Source organism: Notolepis coatsorum (genome assembly GCF_963971535.1).
Source record: "Notolepis coatsorum genome assembly, chromosome: 11".
NCBI classification, from domain to species: Eukaryota; Metazoa; Chordata; class Actinopteri; order Aulopiformes; family Paralepididae; genus Notolepis; species Notolepis coatsorum.
In genome coordinates, this window is record NC_140175.1 from 43,687,473 (window position 1) to 43,712,904 (window position 25,432).

Consider the following 25,432-nt stretch of genomic DNA (forward strand, 5'->3'; position numbering starts at 1 on the left):
GGACAGGGAGACAGGTTGTTACCGTAGTGTTGTGTCTGTAGGGAGTCTGGGTAGTGGACAGGGAGACAGGTATGTGTTGTTACCGTAGTGTTGTGTCTGTAGGGAGTCTGGGTAGTGGACAGGGAGACAGGAAGTAGATGGGCCTCGGTAGTGAAGATGTAGTCATCGATGTCAATGGGCAGCTGGCTCTTCTCAGAGAACAGCAGGTAGAGGTACTTAAACATCTCCGCCAGGAAGAACGAGTCCATCCTACAGAAACACACACACTCTCAAGGTGAAAATTATGACGTAACACAATTAAATACATATCAATACCGACTACTGCAATTTCCAAATGGCTTTGAGCTTCAAAAGTAAAGTATGCTGGTGCCGTCCAGAATCCCTGCTCTACAAATCAAGGTGGACTTTGGAGAACATTTTTCATTATAGTCATAATAAACCATGACGCATTAAGTTATTGTTATATAAGCATCTTGTTTTTTTTCTGCCCTCTATATTTCTTCAAAGTGCTGGAAATGAAATCATCTAGAAATCAATGTGATTTTCCACCATCAGTATAAATATACTGTATATATATATTATTATCAGTATAAATATATATATTATTATTATCAGTATAAATATATATTTTTTTAATGAATGAATCCAATATTGTACTGTCCTGCTGATAATGCACCATTGCCCTGTAGCCCACCTGTCTTCATGAGTCCCGGTGCGGACGTCCTGCACTGCAGCAAAGCCACAAGGCACCCTGGCGTAGGCATTGAGCTTCTCCACAATGGACTGGCCAACCCTGAGGTAGTAGGGGTCGCCTGTGGCCTAAAGAGAGCAACACACCATTAAACCCAACACCATTAGGGTTGAGAGCGAGAGCGAGAGAGAGAGCGAGGAGGACGACATGATGCATAAAGGTCATGGACTAGATTAGATACCAGGACGTTATACTGTATTGTCCCAAATTATATTATAAGACAGTGTTTTTTGACGCAAATTACACCGGAGGAAAGGGGTGTCATCTTACATCCGCACTCTAGAGATAGAAGGGGTCACGGTAAAGAAGGTTTAGCTATATTTACTTATATTTAGCTCCTTTCCCGGTGAGCTAGTATGACTAGTAGTAGTAGGTGCTGGATAATGACAGTTTTACCTTATAGAGGTAGTAGGTGCTTTCTGCAAACTCTGGCCTCAGTGGGTGTTGGCCCCAGTGAACCCGGAACTCTGTGGTGAAAGCCTGGAGGAGAAGGACAGCCAGCCAATAAGACGAGAGGAATAAGGACAGATAGCCTATCAGACTAAAGAGTAATCCATTATTTTTAGCACTGGAGGTGCAGTAGTATAGTATATATATATAGTATAATAGTATAATGTTTTATGGGCTAAATATATGTATTTCCAGGGCAGAAAACTGTTTTCCATTCACTGGTAACAGTAGGGGTGGTCAATTCCTATTTACTAAGGATGCACCAATGCTGACACAGGTAGCGGATATCGGTCCGATACCAGGCTAAAATCAGTATCAGATAATTTTTTATCCACTTTTTCTCCCCATTTTCTATTTTTCTCCCATCCCAATTTCGTATATCCAATTCTTCCCTCCCCTGTCTTGAACGTTGCTAGACTATGCCTCCCACAGGTCGGTTGTAGTGAGGACAGAAGCCTTGCATCACATGTCCCCTCCAGTACACGAGGAGGCAGCCTGTCGCATCTTTTCACCGCAGCAGCTCGAACTCTCAGTGGCGAGGAGTAACGCTTCCCCTGTCACTTCCTGCTTCCATCGCACCGCCGTCAGCAAACCGACCTGTAGGAGTCGCTGTCCACAACATCAAATCCCCACCCACCGGCTTTCCCACCCTCTAACACTTGCCAATTGTGTTAGTATGAACAACCGGCCAGCCGGTAGCAACGCCGAGAGCTGGGCTCGAACCCAGCATCTCCTGCGTTAGAGGCGAGCGCCTTGCCCACTGTGCCAATCAGCCGCCCGAATTTCTCCCGATACTTGACTTGATTTGCTGGACACATATATTTTGATCTCTCTAATTGAGAAAATGAATTGTAAAACTGATGGTCTAAGTCTATACTATAGTATCAAGTAAAAGTGAGGGATTCGGAATCTGCCGTGAAAAAGTGTCCATCTCTAATATTTACCTGCCAAACACACAGGTAAGGACCCTCCAGATGATGGTTCTTTAACTGTCAAAGTAGAAGAACTTACCAGCCACAGCTAAAACTGCATCCGACTGTCCCACCCTGCTTACCTGACTGTCCCACCCTGCTTACCTCTGTACCACCCTGCTTACCTCTGTCCCACCCTGCTTACCTCTGTCCCACCCTGCTTACCTCTGTACCACCCTGCTTACCTCTGTCTGTCCCACCCTGCTTACCTCTGTACCACCCTGCTTACCTCTGTCTGTCCCACCCTGCTTACCTCTGTCCCACCCTGCTTACCTCTGTCTGTCCCACCCTGCTTACCTCTGTCTGTCCCACCCTGCTTACCTCTGTCTGTCCCACCCTGCTTACCTCCGTCTGTCCCACCCTGCTTACCTCCGTCTGTCCCACCCTGCTTACCTCCGTCTGTCCCACCCTGCTTACCTCTGTACCACCCTGCTTACCTCTGTCTGTCCCACCCTGCTTACCTCTGTACCACCCTGCTTACCTCTGTACCACCCTGCTTACCTCTGTACCACCCTGCTTACCTCTGTACCACCCTGCTTACCTCTGACTGTACCACCCTGCTTACCTCTGTACCACCCTGCTTACCTCTGTACCACCCTGCTTACCTCTGTACCACCCTGCTTACCTCTGACTGTACCACCCTGCTTACCTCTGTACCACCCTGCTTACCTCTGTACCACCCTGCTTACCTCTGTCCCACCCTGCTTACCTCTGTCCCACCCTGCTTACCTCTGTACCACCCTGCTTACCTCTGTACCACCCTGCTTACCTCTGTACCACCCTGCTTACCTCTGTACCACCCTGCTTACCTCTGTACCACCCTGCTTACCTCTGACTGTACCACCCTGCTTACCTCTGTACCACCCTGCTTACCTCTGACTGTACCACCCTGCTTACCTCTGTACCACCCTGCTTACCTCTGTACCACCCTGCTTACCTCTGTCCCACCCTGCTTACCTCTGGTAGAAACTTGTGCTGTTTGGTGACCTGGTAGAGCATCTCATGGGTCTCGATGGCTGGTTTAAGATCTCCTCTCAGAACCTGAAGAGGAAGGTTTACAATATGTCATCTAAAAGCTTTGATTTACAATCAAAGTCATCCAAGTGGAGCTCGAAAATCTTACAGTGCATGTTTTAAGATCATATCATTGTATCATGAGCTGTATCTATATGCATTTGAGAACTCAACATATACTCCTCAAACCATTGAAACAAATATAAACACAGTTGTTAATATCTTGGTGTCTCGGGAGACAGACTGACCTGCAGGCCTGGGAAGAAGGCGAGCAGAGAGTCCATCCAGCTGCGCACGCTCACGGTGGGGTTGTGCATGTGCACGTTTAGCAGCAGGGGAGGTTGGCTGATGTACTTCATAATGGCACTGTAGTGCTGCATGGGAGCATAGATGACACTTACTTCCAGTGTAGGGTAGGGTAGTGTAGTGTGGTGTTAGTGTAGTGTAGTGTAGTGTAGTGTAAGGGTAGTGTAGTGTTAGGGTAGTGTAGTGTAGTGTTAGTGTAGTGTAGTGTAGTATAGTGTAGTGTAGTGTAGTGTAGTGTAGTGTAGTGTAGTGTAGTGTAGTGTAGTGTAGTGTAGTGTAGTGTAGTATAGTGTAGTGTAGTGTAGTGTAGTGTTAGGGTAGTGTAGTGTAGTGTAGTGTAGTGTTAGGGTAGTGTAGTGTAGTGTAGTGTTAGGGTAGTGTAGTGTAGTGTAGTGTAGTGTAGTGTTAGGGTAGTGTAGTGTAGTGTAGTGTAGTGTAGTGTAGTGTTAGGGTAGTGTAGTGTAGTGTAGTGCAGTGTAGTGTTAGGGTAGTGTAGTGTAGTGTTAGGGTAGTGTTGTGTAGTGTAGTGTAGTGTAGTGTAGTGTAGTGTAGTGTAGTGTTAGGGTAGGGTAGTGTAGTGTTAGGGTAGTGTAGTGTAGTGTTAGGGTAGGGTAGGGTAGTGTAGTGTAGGGTAGGGTAGGGTAGTGTAGTGTTAGGGTAGTGTAGTGTAGTGTTAGGGTAGTGTAGTGTAGTGTAGTGTAGTGTAGTGTAGTGTAGTGTTAGGGTAGGGTAGGGTAGTGTAGTGTAGTGTAGTGTAGTGTTACGGTAGGGTAGTGTAGTGTAGTGTAGTGTTAGGGTAGGGTAGTGTAGTGTTAGGGTAGGGTAGTGTAGTGTAGTGTTAGGGTAGTGTAGTGTAGTGTAGTGTAGTGTAGTGTAGTGTAGTGTTAGGGTAGTGTAGTGTAGTGTAGTGTAGTGTAGTGTTAGGGTAGGGTAGTGTAGTGTAGTGTAGTGTTAGGGTAGGGTAGTGTAGTGTAGGGTAGGGTAGGGTAGGGTAGTGTAGTGTAGTGTTAGGGTAGTGTAGTGTAGGGTAGGGTAGGGTAGGGTAGTGTAGTGTTAGGGTAGTGTAGTGTAGTGTAGGGTAGGGTAGGGTAGTGTAGTGTTAGGGTAGTGTAGTGTAGTGTAGTGTAGTGTAGTGTTAGGGTAGTGTAGTGTAGTGTAGTGTAGTGTAGTGTAGTGTAGTGTAGTGTAGTGTAGTGTAGTGTAGTGTAGTGCAGTGCAGTGTAGGGTAGTGTAGTGTAGTGTAGTGGTCCTATAACTCAACGAGGAGGAGCACGAACACTACCGGGGTCAGGGGTTCCATCCCAAATGGCCTCACGGTACTGTACCGTGCTTTTGGATCAAATCATCCACCAAACGTTATGTAAAGGCGGATCACATGGTGAGGAAATACAGGGCGGACACACTGTGCGGACAGACAGAAAGTCTTCCTTTGCTCTTTGATCCACCGATCAGCGCAGGCTGAGCCATGTTGTACGAGACCGCTAGTTACACTCGGACAGAAAGGTTTAGTGATGCGCGGACAGAAAGGTTTAGTGATGCGCGGACAGAAAGGTTTAGTGATGCGCGGACGTGCCTATGTGGATGTATGCCGAGGTCTGCTATTGCATCATTTTGGACTCGGTCCATGTAAGGCACATCTGGACTATGATTGAACCTTTACTGCTACATAGGAATATCCTACTCCATGTATTTTATAACTCCGTCAGTCCAGGACCCAAACTGACCCAGAGACCCAGGCTCATTAAAACACACCTGTCATTTGGGGGTCCAAACTGAAATGCAATGTAATATATATTAGCTAATAATACAGGTATAAATAGCCAGAAAGGGAACTTACAGTGTTGAACCTCTCCAGGTAAACATTGTCTCCTAGCAGGATGTAGGCCTTCATCAGGTACTCATAGTAGGAGTCAATACCAGCACCCACACCACTGTCTGAAAACACACACGTAACATGTTACAGACGCTTTCCAACATAAACATTGTAAATGGACCCAAGCTTACTTCCTGTTGCAGTGTTTGCTGATATCAATAACTGACTAGATATAATCATGGGTCCGAGCTGTTCCACCTAACAACGCAATTCCAGTGAAACCGTCTATATGGTGTATGCATTTGTGAGTGAGTGAGTGAGTGAGTGAGTGAGTGAGTGAGTGAGTGAGTGAGTGAGTAAATACACGTATGAATGAGTATGTACAGTGTATGTTTGCTTCTCTGTGTGTATGTGTGGAGAATAGATGTATGTGTACCTCTGCGGACCCAGTGTGTGTGTGTGTGTGTACCTCTGCGGAGCCAGTGTATGTGTGTGTGGTGCGTGCGTGTGTGTGTGTGTGTGTGTGTGTGTGTGTGTGTGTGTACACCTCTGCGGAGCCAGTGTATGTGTGTGGTGCGTGCGTGTGTGTGTGTGTGTGTGCGTGTGTGTGTGTGTGTGTGTGCGTGCGTGTGTGTGTGTGTGTGTGTACACCTCTGCGGAGCCAGTGTATGTGTGTGGTGCGTGCGTGTGTGTGTGTGTGTGTGTGTGTGTGTGTGTGTGTGTGTGTGTGTGCGTGTGTGTGGTGTGTGTGTGTGTGTGCGTGTGTGTGTGTACCTCTGCGGACCCAGTCTCCGTTGTGGATGTTGATGACTGTTCCCACCAGGTCACTTCCTCTCTGTCTCTTCTCCCAGAGGACGTCCATCGCTTTCCTCGCATGTTCCTGCACAACACACAGTGTAGGGAAATAACAATAATTAAAGGCTAAATACATTTTAAATAAATAAAAAAGGAAAATAATGCCGATACTGGTACTGGATATCAGTCTGATACCAGGCTAAAATATGAAATCAAATACCAAGAAAAATGTGTAACATGCTAGAAAATATTCAAACTATCCAAAGGATACTAGAGTATTATGTTTTAATGTACATTGCAAGACGTTCCACATGTCGGGGCACATTAAGCTAAAAGCAGATTTCAGTGTAAACTCTGGGGGTTTGAACACAATCACTGGAGCAAGTATAATAAAGTCCAGAGGTCCCGTCCAATAATAGAGTGATATAAGGGGGAAGATCTCCAACAATGGATTTATATAGAAACAGATGCCAGTGCAAATGACATCTCTCTTCCAGGGAGGACCACCCAGCCAACCATGGCGAGAGGAATTAAGAGTGGAAGCAGCAGCATGTCTATAAATCACATCTCCATAATCCAAGACGGATAGAAGAAATGCTTCAACGACCCTCTTTCTGCTAACCATTGGGATTATGGATTTGGATTATTGGAAATGGATTATCCAATGACCCCAAACGGATCTAAGTCTACACTTTTCAGCGATACTGAAAGTTCAGGACTGGATATCAGTATCAGCAGTGGAACAAGTGGTATTGGCGCATCCTCCCTCATCAGTGTGGTGGGAGAGCTGCTCTGCTGGTGATGTTACTGCTGGTGGCCTGGTCTCCTGTGCTGACGCCTAGATTCTTTAAAACACTGTGCAATCTTTATGTATATTAAAAAAAATTATAAAAAAAGGAAATAATATATGTCGTTGGTGACGGTATTGTATCAACACATTTTTGCATGGATCCATGATGGTATATCTAAAAACTTCCCTAGATCCAGGAGTACAGTGTGAGAGGGAGATGTGAATACCTCAAACACAGGTTCTCCCGACAGCCTGCTGAGGGCAGCAAACTCCAGGATCATGGTCCCCGCGCAGGCCGTGCAGGTATCCGACTCACTGCCTGTACGGGAGAGTGGGTTCAGGACCCCGTACCGTAGGTTCACCTGAAAACAAAGACGTACAAAAGTCAGTAAATGGAGAATATGTGAGAACCTTGCTTGAAGTATCTTTACAAGAATGCATTAGTTGATTTAATCAACAAGTCTGTAAAATTGTGCTTCCCAAGTGCAGTCATGCAGAAGGATTTGTTTTTAATTCAGTACCAGATATCTGCTTAGAATACAGGAAATAACTCGGCATGGAGTGAAAAAAGCATAAAATATGTCTAATCAACTAACAAAGTCTTGGTCAACTAAAATCAATTAATCTGATTATTCAACTGATTATAATCAAATCAAGTCAGATTTATTTGTATAGCCTCAAATCACATTCCATGTCACAATGGGCTTCACAGGCCACATCAGCAACCAGCCACCATCCAGGCCCAGGCTACATCAGCAGCCAGCCACCATCCAGGCCACATCAGCAGCCAGCCACCATCCAGGCCCAGGCTACATCAGCAGCCAGCCACCATCCAGGCCACATCAGCAGCCAGCTACCATCCAGGCCTCACCTGCAGCCAGCCACCATCCAGGCCACATGAGCAGCCAGCTACCATCCAGGCCTCACCTGCAGCCAGCTACCATCCAGGCCTCACCTGCAGCCAGCTACCATCCAGGCCTCACCTGCAGCCAGCTACCATCCATGCCTCACCTGCAGCCAGCCACCATCCAGGCCTCACCTGCAGCCAGCTACCATCCAGGCCTCACCTGCAGCCAGCTACCATCCAGGCCTCACCTGCAGCCAGCTACCATCCAGGCCTCACCTGCAGCCAGCTACCATCCAGGCCTCACCTGCAGCCAGCTACCATCCAGGCCTCACCTGCAGCCAGCTACCATCCAGGCCTCACCTGCAGCCAGCTACCATCCAGGCCTCACCTGCAGCCAGCCACCATCCAGGCCTCATCTGCAGCCAGCCACCATCCAGGCCTCACCTGCAGCCAGCTACCATCCAGGCCTCACCTGCAGCCAGCTACCATCCAGGCCTCACCTGCAGCCAGCTACCATCCAGGCCTCACCTGCAGCCAGCTACCATCCAGGCCTCACCTGCAGCCAGCTACCATCCAGGCCTCACCTGCAGCCAGCTACCATCCAGGCCTCACCTGCAGCCAGCTACCATCCAGGCCTCACCTGCAGCCAGCTACCATCCAGGCCTCACCTGCAGCCAGCTACCATCCAGGCCTCACCTGCAGCCAGCCACCATCCAGGCCTCATCTGCAGCCAGCTACCATCCAGGCCTCACCTGCAGCCAGCTACCATCCAGGCCTCACCTGCAGCCAGCTACCATCCAGGCCTCACCTGCAGCCAGCTACCATCCAGGCCTCACCTGCAGTCAGCCACCATCCAGGCCTCATCTGCAGCCAGCTACCATCCAGGCCTCACCTGCAGCCAGCTACCATCCAGGCCTCACCTGCAGCCAGCTACCATCCAGGCCTCACCTGCAGCCAGCTACCATCCAGGCCTCACCTGCAGCCAGCTACCATCCAGGCCTCACCTGCAGCCAGCTACCATCCAGGCCTCACCTGCAGCCAGCTACCATCCAGGCCTCACCTGCAGCCAGCTACCATCCAGGCTACATCATCAGCCAGCCACCATCCAGGCCTCACCTGCAGCCAGCTACCATCCAGGCCTCACCTGCAGCCAGCTACCATCCAGGCTACATCATCAGCCAGCCACCATCCAGGCCTCACCTGCAGCCAGCTACCATCCAGGCTACATCATCAGCCAGCCACCATCCATGCCTCACCTGCAGCCAGCTACCATCCAGGCCTCACCTGCAGCCAGCCACCATCCAGGCCTCACCTGCAGCCAGCCACCATCCAGGCCGCGTGAACACTTAAGGTAACTAACATGCATTCAGCGTTTCTCAGATTTTTCTCTGATTGGCCACGACGCCCACGTGACCGCGCGCTAGCACGCCCCCTTATCCACGCCTGCCGCTCTCGCTCTGTGTGTTGTGTTGCAGCGCGCGGCAGAGCGGCAGAGGTCCCTGCCTTCCTCAATTTATACGCATGGAAGTATTGACTACGGCGTAACGAATCATTAAAAAAATATACCGTTAACTGGAATATGTTGTGCCTTTACACATATGTAGGATTATGTAATTGGTTTGTCATGACAAACCAATAAAATATCGCATCGCCGGCTGTCTCTGGCTTGCTCCAGCGGACACCAGAGCTCAGCGATGCCGCTTGCGGCAGCATATTCTCCCCGCTGGCTGAGCTCTGGTGTCCGCTGGAGCAAGCCAGAGACAGCCGGCGATGCGATATTTTATTTGTTTGTCATGACAAACCAATTACATAATCCAACATATGTGTAAAGGCACAACATATTCCAGTTAACGGTATCTTTTTTTAATGATTCGTTATGGCGCAATCAATACTTCCATGCATTCGGGACCTCCATGTTTTGGGGGTATTCATCAGACAAATCGGATCCGGGATTCGGCTCCCATCAGTCGGGCAAGAACTGCGGGTTTTCAGCCTCTCTCCTCTCTCCTGGAGCTTAAGGGGGAGCTTAGTATTCCTGCCTCTGAGGAGGTGGCTACAACAACACAGTGACTACATGCAGTCACTGTGTGTTGTTGTAGCCACCAAAAAAATCGCGATTTTTTTTATTTGTTTGTCATGACAAACCAATTACATAATCCAACATATGTGTAAAGGCACAACATATTCCAGTTAACGGTATATATTTTTTATGATTGGTTACGCCGTAGTCAATACTTCCATGCGTATAAATTGAGGAAGGCAGGGACCTCTGCCGCTCTGCCGCGCGCTGCAACACAACACACAGAGCGAGAGCGGCAGGCGTGGAAAAGGGGGCGTGCTAGCGCGCGGTCACGTGGGCGGCGCGGCGAGCGGAGCGGGCGGTTTTGACGTGAGCGAGGAGTGGGTTTTAAAATGGGTCGGCGCGACATCCGGAGCGAGAGTTCTCCTCCGCTCCAATCCACTCCGGGCCGCTCACAGTAGTTTAACACTGATGTAATATACATGTAGTACAATGCCAAAGCAACAGATGGCGATGTACAAACATGAAGGCCATTTTCAACCAATGAGAAGGGTGAACCGTCACTCACATCCTGTTAGAAAAAGTATATGACGCCATTGTTGTTGTCGTTAGCTTACATGCTAACGTTAATGGCAGCGACCATAGCATTGTGGCTAGGCTAGCTATCATCGCTTAGTAGAGCTAGTGAATGGATAAACAACGTTATTTAACATTGCAGAATGGGTACAATTACAATACGGCTCAATACAAACAATTGTTAAGGGGCCCAGGGGGTGTAGACTGTTGTAGTTTGAGCTAATTTACACCATGCTCAAAAAAAAAAAAAAAAAAAAATCTGCCGAACGATGTGGAGCGGGGAGCGCTCGATTCAAGGTGAGCGGTGAGCGACTTGGGGGCGGGGTCAACATGAGCGATTAGCGGAGCGGAACAAGCCGTCTAGAGCGAAGAGCGGATTTCACGCCCGCGCCGATCCGCTCACGTGGCCTGGTGGGTGTCGTGGCCAATCAGAGAAACGCTGAACGGAAGTTAGTTACCTTAAGTGTTCACGCATCCAGGCCTCACCTGCAGCCAGCTACCATCCAGGCCAGCAAGATGACTAATAAAAAACTTAAAAAGGACGTTGAAGAACTGAAGACTTCGGTCAACATGCTGTCTCAGGACTTGGCCAAAGTGAACAATCAGATAGATGAGCAACATAATGGACCTCATGAGATAAATCAAAGAGCTCAGGAAGAGGAATGAGCAGCAGGAAACCAGAATCAACTCCTTGGAAAATCGCGTGGCTGACTTGGAACAATATTCTAGAATGAACGATGTGATGGTGACTGGAATGAAAATAAAGCCGAGATCTTCTGCCAGAGCGGTGGAAAATGAACATCAACAGGACAAAGACGAGCACGACGGGTCAGCAGAGGCCCATGTGGCCGACCTTCTGCAGGAGAAACACAGCTCCATCAAAATGGACGACATAGAAGCACGTCATACAATTCCTGTAAAAGGTGAAAGAGGCCAGGTAATTAATCAGGTTGTGATCATTAGGTTTGCCAACAAGAAAAATAAAGACAATACCCTAGGGTAGAGAAGCACACTAGTGAGCAGAGAGTGAGTGGAGACAGTACCCTAGGATAGAGGACACTAGTGAGCAGAGAGTGAGCAGAGACAGTACCCTAGGATAGAGGACACTAGTGAGCAGAGAGTGAGTGGAGACAGTACCCTAGGATAGAGAAGGACACTAGTGAGTGGAGAGTGAGCAGAGACAGTACCCTAGGATAGAGAAGGACACTAGTGAGCAGAGAGTGAGTGGAGACAGTACCCTAGGATAGAGAAGGACACTAGTGAGGAGAGTGAGCAGAGACAGTACCCTAGGATAGAGAAGGACACTAGTGAGCAGAGAGTGAGTGGAGACAGTACCCTAGGATAGAGAAGGACACTAGTGAGGAGAGTGAGCAGAGACAGTACCCTAGGATAGAGAAGGACACTAGTGAGTGGAGACAGTACCCTAGGGTAGGGAAGGCCACTGGTAGTGTTGAAGGCAGGCAGCAGTCTGTGGCCCAGCTCTGTGGCCATGTGGAGCAGCTCATCACTGTACCACTGCATCCTCTCTCCACGCTCACGCAGCAGGTTGGCCATCACATGAGCCCCCAGCAGGCCACTGGAACCAGAGGGATCATACATTTACATCAAGATGCACTGCAAAGAATTCCAGGGGATGGCACTTGAAGACATGAATGAAAATGATTCAGCGTTGGTGGGTCATCAGAGCAAGAAAACGGTCATGCCGTTATAGAAAATGTGAATTAAGGCTTGTTTTTCAATAATACAATAATCAGATCTTAGTCTCAAACACAGAGAAAGCATACCTACCCCAGGACTCTGATGTTGGTCTCAAACACAGAGAAAGGATACCTACCCCAGGACTCTGATGTTGGTCTCAAACACAGAGAAAGCATACCTACCCCAGGACTCTGATGTTGGTCTCAAACACAGAGAAAGGATACCTACCCCAGGACTCTGATGTTGGTCTCAAACACAGAGAAAGGATACCTACCCCAGGACTCTGATGTTGGTCTCAAACACAGAGAAAGGATACCTACCCCAGGACTCTGATGTTGGTCTCAAACACAGAGAAAGGATACCTACCCCAGGACTCTGATGTTGGTCTCAAACACAGAGAAAGGATACCTACCCCAGGACTCTGATGTTGGTCTCAAACACAGAGAAAGGATACCTACCCCAGGACTCTGATGTTGGTCTCAAACACAGAGAAAGGATACCTACCCCAGGACTCTGATGTTGGTCTCAAACACAGAGAAAGGATACCTACCCCAGGACTCTGATGTTGGTCTCAAACACAGACACCACCACGTCGTTGTCCAGACGCACGTCCCTCACAGTCTTCTTCACTGCTTCCTCAAACTCATCCAGCTTGTTAAGCACCTGCTCACACACACACACACAGAAGTCAGACACAGTATCAAACATTAAAACATGATACAAAAACTTGTATCACTGACCCCAAAGAATGTTGGTACATGTTTGACTTGTGTGTTTGTTACATATGTGAATTTGTAAGCTACCCGATTTTGCAACTTTGCTCATTAACAATCATCGTTTAGAGGGATTCTATTCTATTTGTCTTGTAACACTTGCTGGTTGGCGTGGACTGATCTTGTTACTGTGTGATGTTACTGATAGAACTCAGTACTTACCACAAGGGTGTCCAGGGTGTCAATCAGCGTGAGAGAAAACCTGAACAGACACACAACACCAGTTAGCTATGTATAGCAAAATATAGTTTAACATTGTTTCTGGTGCACTGTCCTGTGTCAATGCATTCACTGGGACATCTTTGAAAAGGTTTTCAACACGACTTCTTTGTACAATTTGTTGACTTGAATTAAACAGAAGTAGGCCATCTCTCTGAAGCCAGGCCAAACTGTCTAACTGCCACATAGAGAATGCCGGGTCACATCAGTCTAACTGCCACATAGAAGAGGCCCCCCCCACATAGAAGAGCCCCCCCCCCATTCCCATCACCATCCGAGGGGAGGAGGTGGAGTCATATAAGTTCCTTGCGGTACACCTGAACAATAAACTGGACTGGTTGGACAACACAGAGGCCCTCTACAGGAAGGGACAGAGCAGGCTGTTCTTCCTGAGGAGACTCAGGTCCTTCAATGTTTGCAATAGACTGCTGCAGTCATTCTACCAATCTGTAGTGGCCAGCGTCCTCTTCTATGCTGTGGCATGCTGGGGGGGACACCAACAAACTGAACAAGCTGGTGAGGAAGGCTAGCTCCATGGTGGGAGTCGAGCTGGGCAGAGCTGGGTAGAGGTGATGGCAGAGAGGGGGATGAGAAGGAAGCTGGCTGCTATCCTGGAGAATCCCTCCCACCCCCTCTACGACAAGCTAGTCAAGATGAGAAGCTCGTTCAGTCACAGACTCATCTCCCCCAAGGGGATCAATAAAGGAATATCTTATCTTATAGAGAATGCCAGGTTACATCAGTCTAACTGCCACATAGAGAATGTCAGGCCACATCAGTCTAACTGCCACATAGAGAATGTCAGGCCACATCAGTGTGATTGGCACATAGAGAATGTCAGGCCACATCAGTGTGATTGGCACATAGAGAATGTCAGGCCACATCAGTGTGATTGGCACATAGAGAATGTCAGGCCACATCAGTGTGATTGGCACATAGAGAATGTCAGGCCACATCAGTCTAACTGCCACATAGAGAATGTCAGGCCACATCAGTGTGATTGGCACATAGAGAATGTCAGGCCACATCAGTGTGATTGGCACATAGAGAATGTCAGGCCACATCAGTGTGATTGGCACATAGAGAATGTCAGGCCACATCAGTGTGATTGGCACATAGAGAATGTCAGGCCACATCAGTGTGATTGGCACATAGAGAATGTCAGGCCACATCAGTGTGATTGGCACATAGAGAATGTCAATAATGATGCTTGATCTGAACGTAAAATTTGTTATTTTCACTTAGTCGCATTCGACTCAGTACATCAATGTCCAGAAAGCAGACATCAGTGATACAAGAAGATTTTTACAAGGTGGACAATTTCAACAACGTCAGAGTGAATAAATGGCCCACATTTCCTATTTAGGACAAATTAACTGAGTAAGTCCAATTAAATGACATGACATGCTGTCACCCGAGGGATCTCAAAGTCCATCTCACTACCTGTTCATTTGCCCGGCTGTGATTAGTAGTTAGGGTTTCCCCTCCCGATAAGATAAACCCAATGGAAAAACATGCACAACAGATCGCTAATGCTGTCTCGTCCCTGACGAAGACAGACAGGAGCACTTGGATTGGTCCCCCAGGCGCGGCCCACTCCGCAGCCCATGTGTTCTCCTGGCTGCCCATGGGGGGAAGGACGACGGGATGGGAAAAGTGCAGAGACATTTCATCGGCGACTCAGTGCATGTGTGTGTGTGTGTGTGTTCCTGTGGGTCGCCCATCTCGCATGTGTTAATCTGCATGACAAATAAAGACTTCTTCTTCTTCTTAGTGTAGCCGCACTGTAGTGCGACGTAGCATTACATGTTACAGCTGAGGACCAGCAAGGTCTGTTGCAATGTTTCTAGGAATCTAATTGTGGCCAGGATGAACAGTTTAGCTGGGGAAAAAAACATTCCTATTCTATATCTGGAAGTCCCAATAATATTGGTTCAACATCTTTTCCCATAATCATCATCATCAACAGTCAATCAAGATGTAACTTGTTCCTGGGTTGGGATGACAGCTGAGCGTTCTAGAAGGCTAGTGTGCATTGGACTCACTTCCCCAGGGAGTCGTCTATGTCTCCGCGGTTGGGCTCCATGCCGCGCACCCTCCCCCTGCAGCTCAGCGGCATCAGCTCGTCTGCTGGGTAGGCATATTTCTGGGGCACAACCAGAGAGGACGCAGTCACTCTACTGACACTCTGGTTATTTTTCAATCTGTTTATCCATCATCTTGGTATTACACTGGTCCATTCCAAACAAAATCTTGTCATTTGTAACACGAATTAACAAGCAGCGTCTTTCTGGGAACTTGAGTTTGGCTGCAGCTCTGCTGGCTGCAGTTTCATCAAATGGGGCAACCGTGCAACAGACAACAAATGTGTCCTACAATGTAGCCAAGAATATATTTTTTTAACTTTGATTTTGTCTAGCTACAACTATTACTTGAGATGAATTAGTACATTTGATATCTGGGTTATTTTTTCCTTCAAAGTGCACTGGATGGATCTACTAGGTAAAACACACACCCGAGATTGACCAGTACAAGCACATAGAGAATACCCATCATTCTCATTCAATGTCTACTTCCCCGTCTCTAGTCCTGCCATACCAGTAGTGACCAGAAGCCTACATCAGTGGTTCTCAACAAGGGGTTTGGGGACCCCCAGGGGTCCTTGAGAAGGTTCAAGCTCTCGCCAGAAAGATAGTTTAATTTCACTGTTTAAATTACAAGTTAGCCAATGAGAGAATATATAAGAATGACTATTGTGATCATGGGTTTCACTCTCTCCAATGTTATCTCCACAACTACAGTATAAACAGCTATGGAATTCTGGACTAATTCATACAGTATCTAAAAGCAAATATCTTATAAAATGGGGGTCTGTGGTCTAATGTATATCAATGTGAGGGTTGAGAACCACCGGCCTACATAGATCATACAACAGCACAGGTTTTCATATGGAGTCAAACAGATGTTATCATTGTTAAGCCCTTACCATGTAACTGCCGTAAGCATGATCGAACATCTCGACAATCTGGTCCCTGCAACATCAAAAGTAAACATAAGGGGGAAATGCATTAAAGGAGCCTGCGGGACCCATATAGGTCAGTGTGCAGTCATTCTTTAAACAGGTTCTATCCCAGGGGCCACAGCAGATATATCCCGGGATCTGGAATATAGGGGTGGGTTATTTCAGTCAAACCCTGTTTACTCTTATTTTTATTTGTAAAATGGTTTACCCAATTTTTTTTGTTAATTGAAACCATATGACAATAAATAAAATAATGAATTTTACCATGCAGCCAGATCTGAAAGCATATTACCAACAGCAATGTAGTTCTACACATTTCAATTCTTTGACAGCAGTTTCCATGGCCATCGTTTGTCAGCATTATGTTCAAATGTTAAGATGTTTTGTTTTGGTTGAAAAACTGAATCTCACAAAAGGACTCCGATTAAGCTAAATACACTTGCATTTGGGGATGGTATAATGTGTACATTTGTGAGGGATTATTATTCCTTCAGAAGTACCTAGATATTACTGGCAGCTGATTTTGGATACAAATTCTTAACAAAATTATATGGAAGAAACTGCTTGGATTAATAGCGTTTTCCATAGCTTTTCAGGCCTGGGAAACAGTTTTCAAATTCAGAAATATTCTTGGATTTTCATATGCATTAGAACTCCGTTTGATGCTTGGGGGTCACGCTTTTCATGAAGAAAAAAAACACACAACTTAAAATTTGCTTGACACATGTTTTATTTTGGAGAACATCAAATAAAGGCGGCTAAGTGGCACAGTGGGCAAGGCGCTCGCCACTAACGCAGGAGATGCTGGGAAAGCCGGCGGGTGGGGATCGGACGTTGTGGACAGCGACTCCTACAGGTCGGTTGGTGCGCCTGTACAGCAGAATCAGGAAGCAACGGGGGCAGCGTGAGCCTCCCATGCGTTACTCCTCACCGCTGAGAGATTGCGCTGTACAGGTGAAAAGATGCGACAGCTGCCTCCTCGTGTACCGGAGGGGACACGTGATGCAAGGCTTGGTCCACAATGCAGCCGACCAGTGGGAGGCATGGTCTAACAACATTCGAGACAGGGGAGGGTAGAATTGGACAATACGAAATTGGGATGAGAGAAAAAAATAGAAAATGGGGAGAAAAAGTAGATTAAAAAAAAGAACATCAAATAAACTTTGGAAAAATAAAGCAAGGATGCAAAACTGATGAAAACAGAATAAACAAAGAAAATAACCAAGTACGAGTATTTCATGAAAATAAACTGCATCTAAAAATAAACAAACAAATGCATATTCCTGCCAAAAGGCCTCAACGATGAACAAAGTTGTGGTCAATTTGTGAGTGAAGTCCAATCTAGTTCAAATCTGAATTGGCAAAAGAAATTAAATAATGTAGGAAGTAATTTCCCTCTCCCACAATTTTAATTGAATCCTCCAGATAGGATATCACATCGGACAATTTTCTGAGATGACCCAAACCCTGCATAAGAGCATCTACAAAGTGACGACATACAATAAAACGTATATCTTCATTACGAGGTGTCCATCGTAGCTGCTGGTGTCTCGTTGTAGAGGAAGGAGTCCTGGTACTCCTTCATGTACTGAGAGGATCTGGACTCGTCCAGGAACAGGGAGTACACCCTCTTGATGTCCTCCACCTGCACCTCCGTCCCCCGCCGCTTGCGACACACCAGGCCGGCGGTGCTGATCAGCTGGATGGAGTAGCGCAGGGACGTTTCCATGCCAATCCGGGTCAGCACCGTGTGGGCCTCCTCACTCAGCTCCACATCCTCTTCCTCACACCTGGACACAGACACAATCAAGATTTGATTAGACTTCATTTACAGGGATTACGGTATAAAATGTATATCCATATCCAATATGGTGCGATGCCACAGCTAATCGTTTGTCACAGTTGTCATTTAATGATAATAACTTATTGATTACAATTACCCGTTTTCCGACTAAGATGTCTGCAATAAAATACTATGAGTAGATATTTTTTCTTTACATTTCCCATGGGTTTACATTGTCCAATAAGCTGTACTTTTTGATGTCCCATTACATTTTTGGGGACATTTCTTGGCACGTGTAATACCAAAATGCATTTCATGAATTTGCACCTTTAAATGAAATACACTTATTTGCCATCTTCCCCAGTCAGACAAGAAGATTGATATCAGTGTCATCTCTGCATATCCAGTAGCCCCAGAGAGAGGTCCAGGTGCATGCTAGCCTAGCTTAGCACAAGGACTGGAAGCAGTAGGGAGCAGCTAGCCTAGCGCAATCAAAAGTGAAGAAATACTTCCAACAACTTCAAAACTGACGCACATAGATGAAATTTATACCAATCTTCTCGTCTGACTGGGGAAGATGGCAAATAAGTGTATTTCCCAAAATGTTGGGAGTGTTTCTTTAAACGTAACAAAGTTGAGTGGGATCCATGTGGATTATTCTCACCTAATCTTGAGTATCTGCTTGGTCTCTTTCTCCGTGTAGGGGGACGTGGCGATGATGAGCAGACGGTCTAGCAGGTCTATAGGGATGCCGTGGGGGCTCTGGTAGTTGGTGCCCCGGATACGAGTGATGCCTCTGTTGGTGGCCATGATGAGAACAGGGGACAGGTCACTCTCCAGGGCTCGGTTCAGGAAGGAGTAGCACTCCATGTCCAGCATGTGGACCTCATCAATAAACAGCACCTAGACACACACAAAAGCCAGTGTTAAAGGGTTCGATTCCCACTGGGGTAACTCAGAAAAGCGAGTTTTCTTTTTTAAACGATGCACTCGTGGTTGCATGAAATGGCCAAGCTGCAAGGTAAACAATTGCTATATGTTAGAAAATTTAAGACAAAATATATTTATCTTTTCATCTCCATTTTATGTTAAGGTGGGACGTGAGGTCTCCACTGAATTAAATAGATTTATTTTGAACAAAAATAGCTGTATATAGCAATTTCAGCATAAAATACACATCTCCAAAAATACATATCCAACACATGGGATATTGTGACGAGCTTACTGAATGTAGTCTACAAAAGTGAAATATCACTTAAATATCACTAAGACTTTTAGTAGAACTATATAATATGACCAACAAGGGTGCATCAAAATACACATGTCCAGCGTATTGATTTGTCTGGGTGCGAAAAGTGTTACCATCCATGTAAAAACAATACATGCTAAATATTTTTGCAATATGAGGTGATTTAGAGGTGGAACGGTACATCAGTTTTTATGGCAAAGTGTCCCTTCATGCTGTCCTCCCCCAACATGGCCTGCTGTTAGTGTCTGTGTGTGTGTGTGAGTTGCAACATTGTTACATCTCGCACCTGCAATTTTTGGGGGGGGGGTGGGCCTATAAATAGCTTTGCCTGTGTGGCTCTGCATCGCAGTTTACTCAATTCTGGTCAGTTCTGGTCAGCAATTCATCAGTTTACTCAATCCCTCAACGGAGTCAACGCCACCATCACCCACCACAGGATCCAGCTCTCACAAGATGGCGTCGCCGCCCTTAGGCTCCCGCCAGAGCAGCCGCAGCCTGGTCTTAGGTCTGGGCGCCAGCATAACCAATGCAGATGCCATCATCACTGGTGCCAAACTGCCAAGTGGTCGCCAGATCTTGCGGTGCATGCTGTACAACTGCAACACGCAACTGCATGCCAAGCGGCCAGGTTTGACCGGAGCCTTGTCACGGTTCCATGCGGCTAAGGACGTTTTGGAGCAGGTGCGGCCATTTTATGGAAAGGCCAATATTCCAATGGTGAGTGATCGTCGAGCATGCGACAAGATGGTAGCGCTCGTCGATGCTAGCAACAAGCTGCGGCACATTCCAAAGGCCAGGCGCTCCAGTGAGGCTACAGCTCGACTGGTGGACGCAATGGAGCACAAGCTGGATGCCACATTCCCGCTGTGGTCTCCAAATGCAGGGGAGCTGATCTGTGATCCAGAGGACATTGCTTTCCTGGCCAGCATGAAGGGTGACAGAGTGGCCACATTTGGAGCATTGGATGCCAATCTGCAATCCAAGTTGAAGCGGCGACAGGAGCGTGAAGCAGCGCAGCAGGCATGCTTTACCAAGGAGCAGCAGGAGATGACTGCGAGGTCCAGCATAGCGGTGGTGTTGGAAAGCGAAAGTGATGAAGACAGCAATGCAGATGAAACAGCTGCTCCACCGGCTGAGAACACACCCACCCGTGAGCGTAAGAAGACTGGCACCACAGCCTTCATTCCATCAGACACTCAGCCGGCCGAGTCTTGTGTCACTGGCTACACGGTTGAAGATCACACCAATGCAGCAGGCGGTCTGAAGATAGAGGAATCCGGTGGCAATTCGGCAAAGGTATCCACATCCTACGCAACAGCAGACCGAGCGCGCCGCCACGTGTTGCAGGCCATCAGTGAGGACCAGCAAGAACAGTGGACACCACCTCCCATGTGCACCTTGCACTGGGACAGCAAGTTGACGCCAATGCTCAACAATGTGCGCCAGTTGGAGGAGCGTCTGACAGTGGTGATCGGAGACGCGGAGCGGCTCAAACTGCTTGGTGTGCCAGCATACATGAAGGGGACTGATGAGGCATGTGGAACGATCATTGCCCGGCTGACATGCAAGCTGCTGCAGGACTGGTGCTGCACCGATCAGGTTGTCAACATGGCATTTGACACCACCGCGTAAAACACTGGCCATCTCACGGCAGCCTGCATTGCCATCCAGCTCTCACTGGGTCGACCACTGCTCTGGTCCGGGTGCCGGCACCACATCGGCGAGGTGCTTCTCCGCCACATCTTCACTGACCTCAAGGTGGAGACGTCACGCTCGCCAGAGGTTACATTGTTTACACGTCTGCGCGACAACTGGAACCTGTTGCCACACAAGGACAGCGGCCCATTGGCCCGCTACATTCCTGGCGATGCCGAACCACCGTTCCTGGGCAAGTTGCGTGCTGAACTAATTGTATGCGCTGCAGGAGTGCTCGACTACAAGCGAGGCGACTATCGCGAGTTCGTGCAGCTATGTCTTGTGTATCTGAGTGCAGACAGTGCAGAGCACACTCCAGTTAACTTCCAACGACCGGGAGCACTGCACAAGGCGCGGTGGATGGCTAAGCTGCTCTACACTCTCAAGTTGGCCTTGATGGAGCAGCACATTGCCTTGCTTCCTCAGGGGACCATCACCACACAGCAGCAGGTGCTGAAGATTCGGGCGTTTGCCAACTTCATCACGCACATCTACGCAACGTGGTGGTTGACCTGCGACACGGCCGTAGATGCGGCATGGAATGACCTTACACTGTACCACAACCTGTACGTATACAAGTCTGTTGACGAGGGCATCGCAGCAGTTAAGGCGCTGGAGCGGCACCTATGGTACCCGTCAGGCGAGATGCTGCCCCTGGCACTCTTCAGCACCAAGGTGCCAGTTGGCAAGCGGCGCGCACTTGCAGATGCTATATTGGAGCACAAGCCGGCTGATATATCCATGCAAGCCCCACAGCTCCGCTTTGGCACTGGCTTCGGCAAGCCAAAGTTTCCAACCCTCTCGCCGACCACCAGCTTGGCTGACCTTGCCAACCGAGACTGCTGGTTCGGCATGCACCTGCTGCACATCGATCCCGCGTTTCTTTCACTGGATGTAGAGGATTGGGTTACCAGTACAGCATTTCAGATGGGTGCAGTGAATGTACGTGCCATCAATGTTGTGAATGACTGTGGCGAGCGTGGCGTCAAACTGACGTCAGACTTTGTGGCAGCAGCCAGGAGCACCTGCAGAATGTGCTACAGGCAGTTGAGCATGACCGCTCAACACGGCCAAATCTTCGCTGCTGCAAGCGCAAGCTTGAGACATGTTTGAAAGACTATTTCAATGTTGTTATCAAACATTTTGTTCTTAAATGTTAGGGTTAATAAATGTTGTTCTCAAAAACGATTTGCCGTTTTTGAAATTGCCTTGTCATGTTATCTAGTAAAACGCCCAAAAAGGCCCATTTTCATATATTTCACATGCTGTGTGCTACCTCTAAATCTCAACGAATCTTTCCCAAACTTTGCACAAATCATTTTTATGTTTGCTCGAACAAAATTCAACCCCAGACAGATTGATATGTTGAGATTACATTTTTGCATTGCAATTTGATGCACCCAACATGTTCAACTTACCCCTGGAATGATCTCAGCTTTGCCCTCCTCCCTCCACTCTGACACCTTAGCATTAATCTGCTCACGGACTTCAGACTTGATTTCCCCGGTGTCTCCTGAGAAGAGGGCAAGGAAGCCCTGAGTGCGGCTGTTGATGACGTCTATCTCGTGAAGTGTTACGGTGTGGACCACTTCCTTCCTCTTCTGCAGCTCCCCCTCTGGACACTGGACGAACTGCGTCTGGGCTCCCATGGCGTCATAGTCTCTGGCCCTGGTGAAGGAGCGGCCCAGCTTGCTGATTTTCCCTGTAGCTTTGTCGATGGTGATCACATCTCCGGCCTGAACCTTCTCTTTGCTGAGGCTCTCGATCATCTTGTTGCCCAGGTCGTAGATGGTCTCCATCTCCGTGGTCTTCAGGGTCAGCTTGCCCACCTTGGCGCCCGTTCCGGTGGCCGGCCTGTCGATCTGAATCTCCACCACCTCTCCCTCAATGATCTCTGTCTCTTCTTTGATCCGCACTCCGATGGCTTTTCTGAAAGATTGGCTGAGCGATTCAGTCTTGCTCATCTCCAGGGAGAAAATCTCACTGCCCGCCAGTGCCGTGAAGGGCGTGTCAGGGCCAAGAGACTGGGCAATACCCATAGCAATGGCAGTCTTTCCAGTGCCAGGCTGACCGGCGATCAGTACAGCCCTGCCAGCGATGTGGCCATCTTTAATCATCTCTAGAATGATCCCTGCGGCCCGACGGGAGGCCAGCTGGCCCACCATCCCCTGGGACACCTGTCTCGGCTCCAGAGCATCGTCCAATCCAAGACCACGTATGTGAGAATGCGCACCAATTCTCTCAATCCTTGTGATGTCACGAACCTCAGGAACCTTCGTGGCCGCCATCTGTAGAGACAAGAGATATATAATTCAATGCAATACAACAAACAAGACTGATTTAATACCATAGTTATGATCAAGTTTGGTGGCTAACGCTAGTTAACTTAACAGTGCCTAACACTAGCTAACTTAATAGTGCCTAGGCTGTGGGCGCCCAAGTGGCGAACCATGTAACGCGCTGCGTCGCGAAGCGGCCGACCCGGGTTCGATTCCCGGACCCGGCGTCCTTTGCCGAATGTCTTCCCCCCGCTCTGTCTCCCGTTCTTCCTCTCTCCCTCTACCGGACTGCCCGGTAGTAAAAACAATACAAATCTACCAAAAAAAACATAATTTAAAAATAGTGCCAAACTGGTCAGTTGGCTGTTTTAGTGATTGCTGCCATGTTTATCAGTCTCAAGATCACCATTCAATTTTTCAAACGCTTAATTTTATTTGCTTTTTTACACTCCAGAAATGTGCCTACATCAAAATAAGAAATAGCTCTACTACAGTGCTCTCATTCACCCACAGGATTGAAACTGTTCACAGGAAGAATGAAACTTTGATTATTTGCTGATAATTACTACTGAAGCTTTGAAGCCAAAACATAGTAACGGGACAGCCCCATTACATTAGCTAGCAAGTAGGCTAGTTACACATTATCATTTGTAATGCTGTCTAACAGCAACCTCAAGGCAAACAAGCCCTGTTTGGTATTACACTTTGTTTAAATTTTCTTTTGTTGTGTGGGTTGGAGATTAGTTTAGTAACTTATGTGACTGAATTTCTCCAGACCTCTCTTGGCAGAGCCTGGGGTGTGGCCAGCTATATCAACCCCTCTCTTATACCCACTCAACTCCAACCCACACATCAGATCAAAACTAAATTGTTTAATAAAGTACAATACCAAGCAAGTCTCCTTTGCCTAGAGGTCACTGTTTGACACTTGACAGCATTACAGATTCTACCATTAATGACACAGGATGTGATGTTTAGCTCGTTTTTAATAATCTTACTTGGTCTCACATCTACAATACACAACAGAAAAGTATCCTGTGGAATCAGTATTGCCTATTGGTTTATTGGTTCTCACAAGTAATTGTCTAATTTTGTTATTTCTATTTTGTACAATACAGTTGTACTGTATTGTACCATTCTACAATCTGTTAATAGTTTTCAATCAAAATTGTCTCAAGGAATCTTCAAGAAAAGCCTTGCTTGCTACAACCTACACGTTTAATGATATCATTTGACAGCATTGATCAAATATATTATGTGAATTATAAACAAGTTTACATTGACTGCAGCAACGAATTTCATGGTCTAGATATGGAGTTCATATTATTCCAGGGTACGAAAACAATAGAAGACGATGGTTCGTGTTGCCTATTACCACTGCTGCCATAGCAACGTTGTCAGTCAACAAGGCAAGCATGATGAACTGACCGGCAGCCGCTATCAGTTATTATTTCCTCAATTATTGATGTGTTGAAACCTTCACATACATTCTCTGGTTGAATGATTGGATAGTAAAAACAAATAAACACGTGTATTATTGTTGCAATGTACTATGCAAGAGCCATGACGGGGATGACAGCGTGTGTGCGACCGTTCACGCTGCACACCACAGCTAACGTTAGCGAACATAAAAGAAAAAAAACATTCAATAAGTTTGACATTTTCAAAACCAGGTTGCGGTTCAAAATAAAACATTTACACAACTCGTGGAAGAGTGGATTTAACAGTACTGGTTTAAAAGGAAACAAAACTATTATCAAACGTTAACGGAACGTTAGCTATAAACATGCAAGTGTGTACAAGGCCTAACGTTACTCAAAAGTTAGCTACGCTAACGTTAGCTATATAGTCATATGATAGGACTTGCTGTGTTTTAGCGTTCTCTCTACAAGACGTGTAATTGTTGTAAAGCATATGCGAATGAAGGAAACCATTCCAGAAACAAAGAATAAAAGAGTTATTAAAGATGCCGCACGGCTCAACACTCACCTGCGCTGCCATGTTTGTTATAATGCGGCGCTTCTTCCAGTGGTTGCGCAGAGTAAATGTGTCCGGAGAGCAACATCATTCAGTACACAAGTGGTCCGGGAAGAGTTCCGTCGACCTCCTAATAACTTATACTAATATAACCCTGTGCTTCTTTACCCACGGGGAAAAAAACAATATTGGCCTTTCAGAATTACCCAATTCTGAAAATGTATTTTGTTATTTTGTTCACATGATAATGTTACCTTGAACTGGAGATCAGTTTACCCACCTTTAATTTTACCACTACATCAAAGCTGGAATTAAGGCGCATTTCCACCGACTCCAGCCAAGTCCAGCAGCACGACTGCATTCAATTCATTTACAATGTAGAGGAGTGTATGCAGCCACAAAGT

The 25,432-nt window shown here is 47.2% G+C and overlaps 2 protein-coding genes across 2 annotated transcripts in view; both read right to left on the bottom strand.

The window, feature by feature from the left end:
- LOC311236348 (ER degradation-enhancing alpha-mannosidase-like protein 3) overlaps positions 1-25,432 on the bottom strand; it is a 42,062-nt gene that overhangs the window by 9,062 nt on the left and 7,568 nt on the right. Inside the window, exons 2-14 of the mRNA XM_084323997.1 lie at positions 16,010-16,055; positions 15,069-15,169; positions 12,967-13,006; positions 12,582-12,694; positions 11,756-11,909; positions 7,118-7,252; positions 6,080-6,185; positions 5,330-5,427; positions 3,435-3,560; positions 3,130-3,213; positions 1,148-1,231; positions 695-819; positions 84-249 (exon numbers count right to left, since the gene is read on the bottom strand). Coding sequence (XP_084180123.1) covers positions 84-249; positions 695-819; positions 1,148-1,231; positions 3,130-3,213; positions 3,435-3,560; positions 5,330-5,427; positions 6,080-6,185; positions 7,118-7,252; positions 11,756-11,909; positions 12,582-12,694; positions 12,967-13,006; positions 15,069-15,169; positions 16,010-16,055 — 1,378 coding nt within the window. The remainder of the gene's footprint in view (positions 1-83; positions 250-694; positions 820-1,147; positions 1,232-3,129; positions 3,214-3,434; positions 3,561-5,329; positions 5,428-6,079; positions 6,186-7,117; positions 7,253-11,755; positions 11,910-12,581; positions 12,695-12,966; positions 13,007-15,068; positions 15,170-16,009; positions 16,056-25,432) is intronic.
- Positions 16,764-25,076, bottom strand: ruvbl2 (RuvB-like AAA ATPase 2). The gene is made up of 4 exons (XM_084324531.1): positions 25,041-25,076; positions 22,191-23,060; positions 18,493-18,731; positions 16,764-17,835 (listed from the first exon to the last, which is right to left on the bottom strand). The coding sequence occupies exons 1-4, from the start codon at positions 25,050-25,052 to the stop codon at positions 17,565-17,567; spliced, it is 1,392 nt and encodes a 463-aa protein (XP_084180657.1). The 5' UTR covers positions 25,053-25,076; the 3' UTR covers positions 16,764-17,564.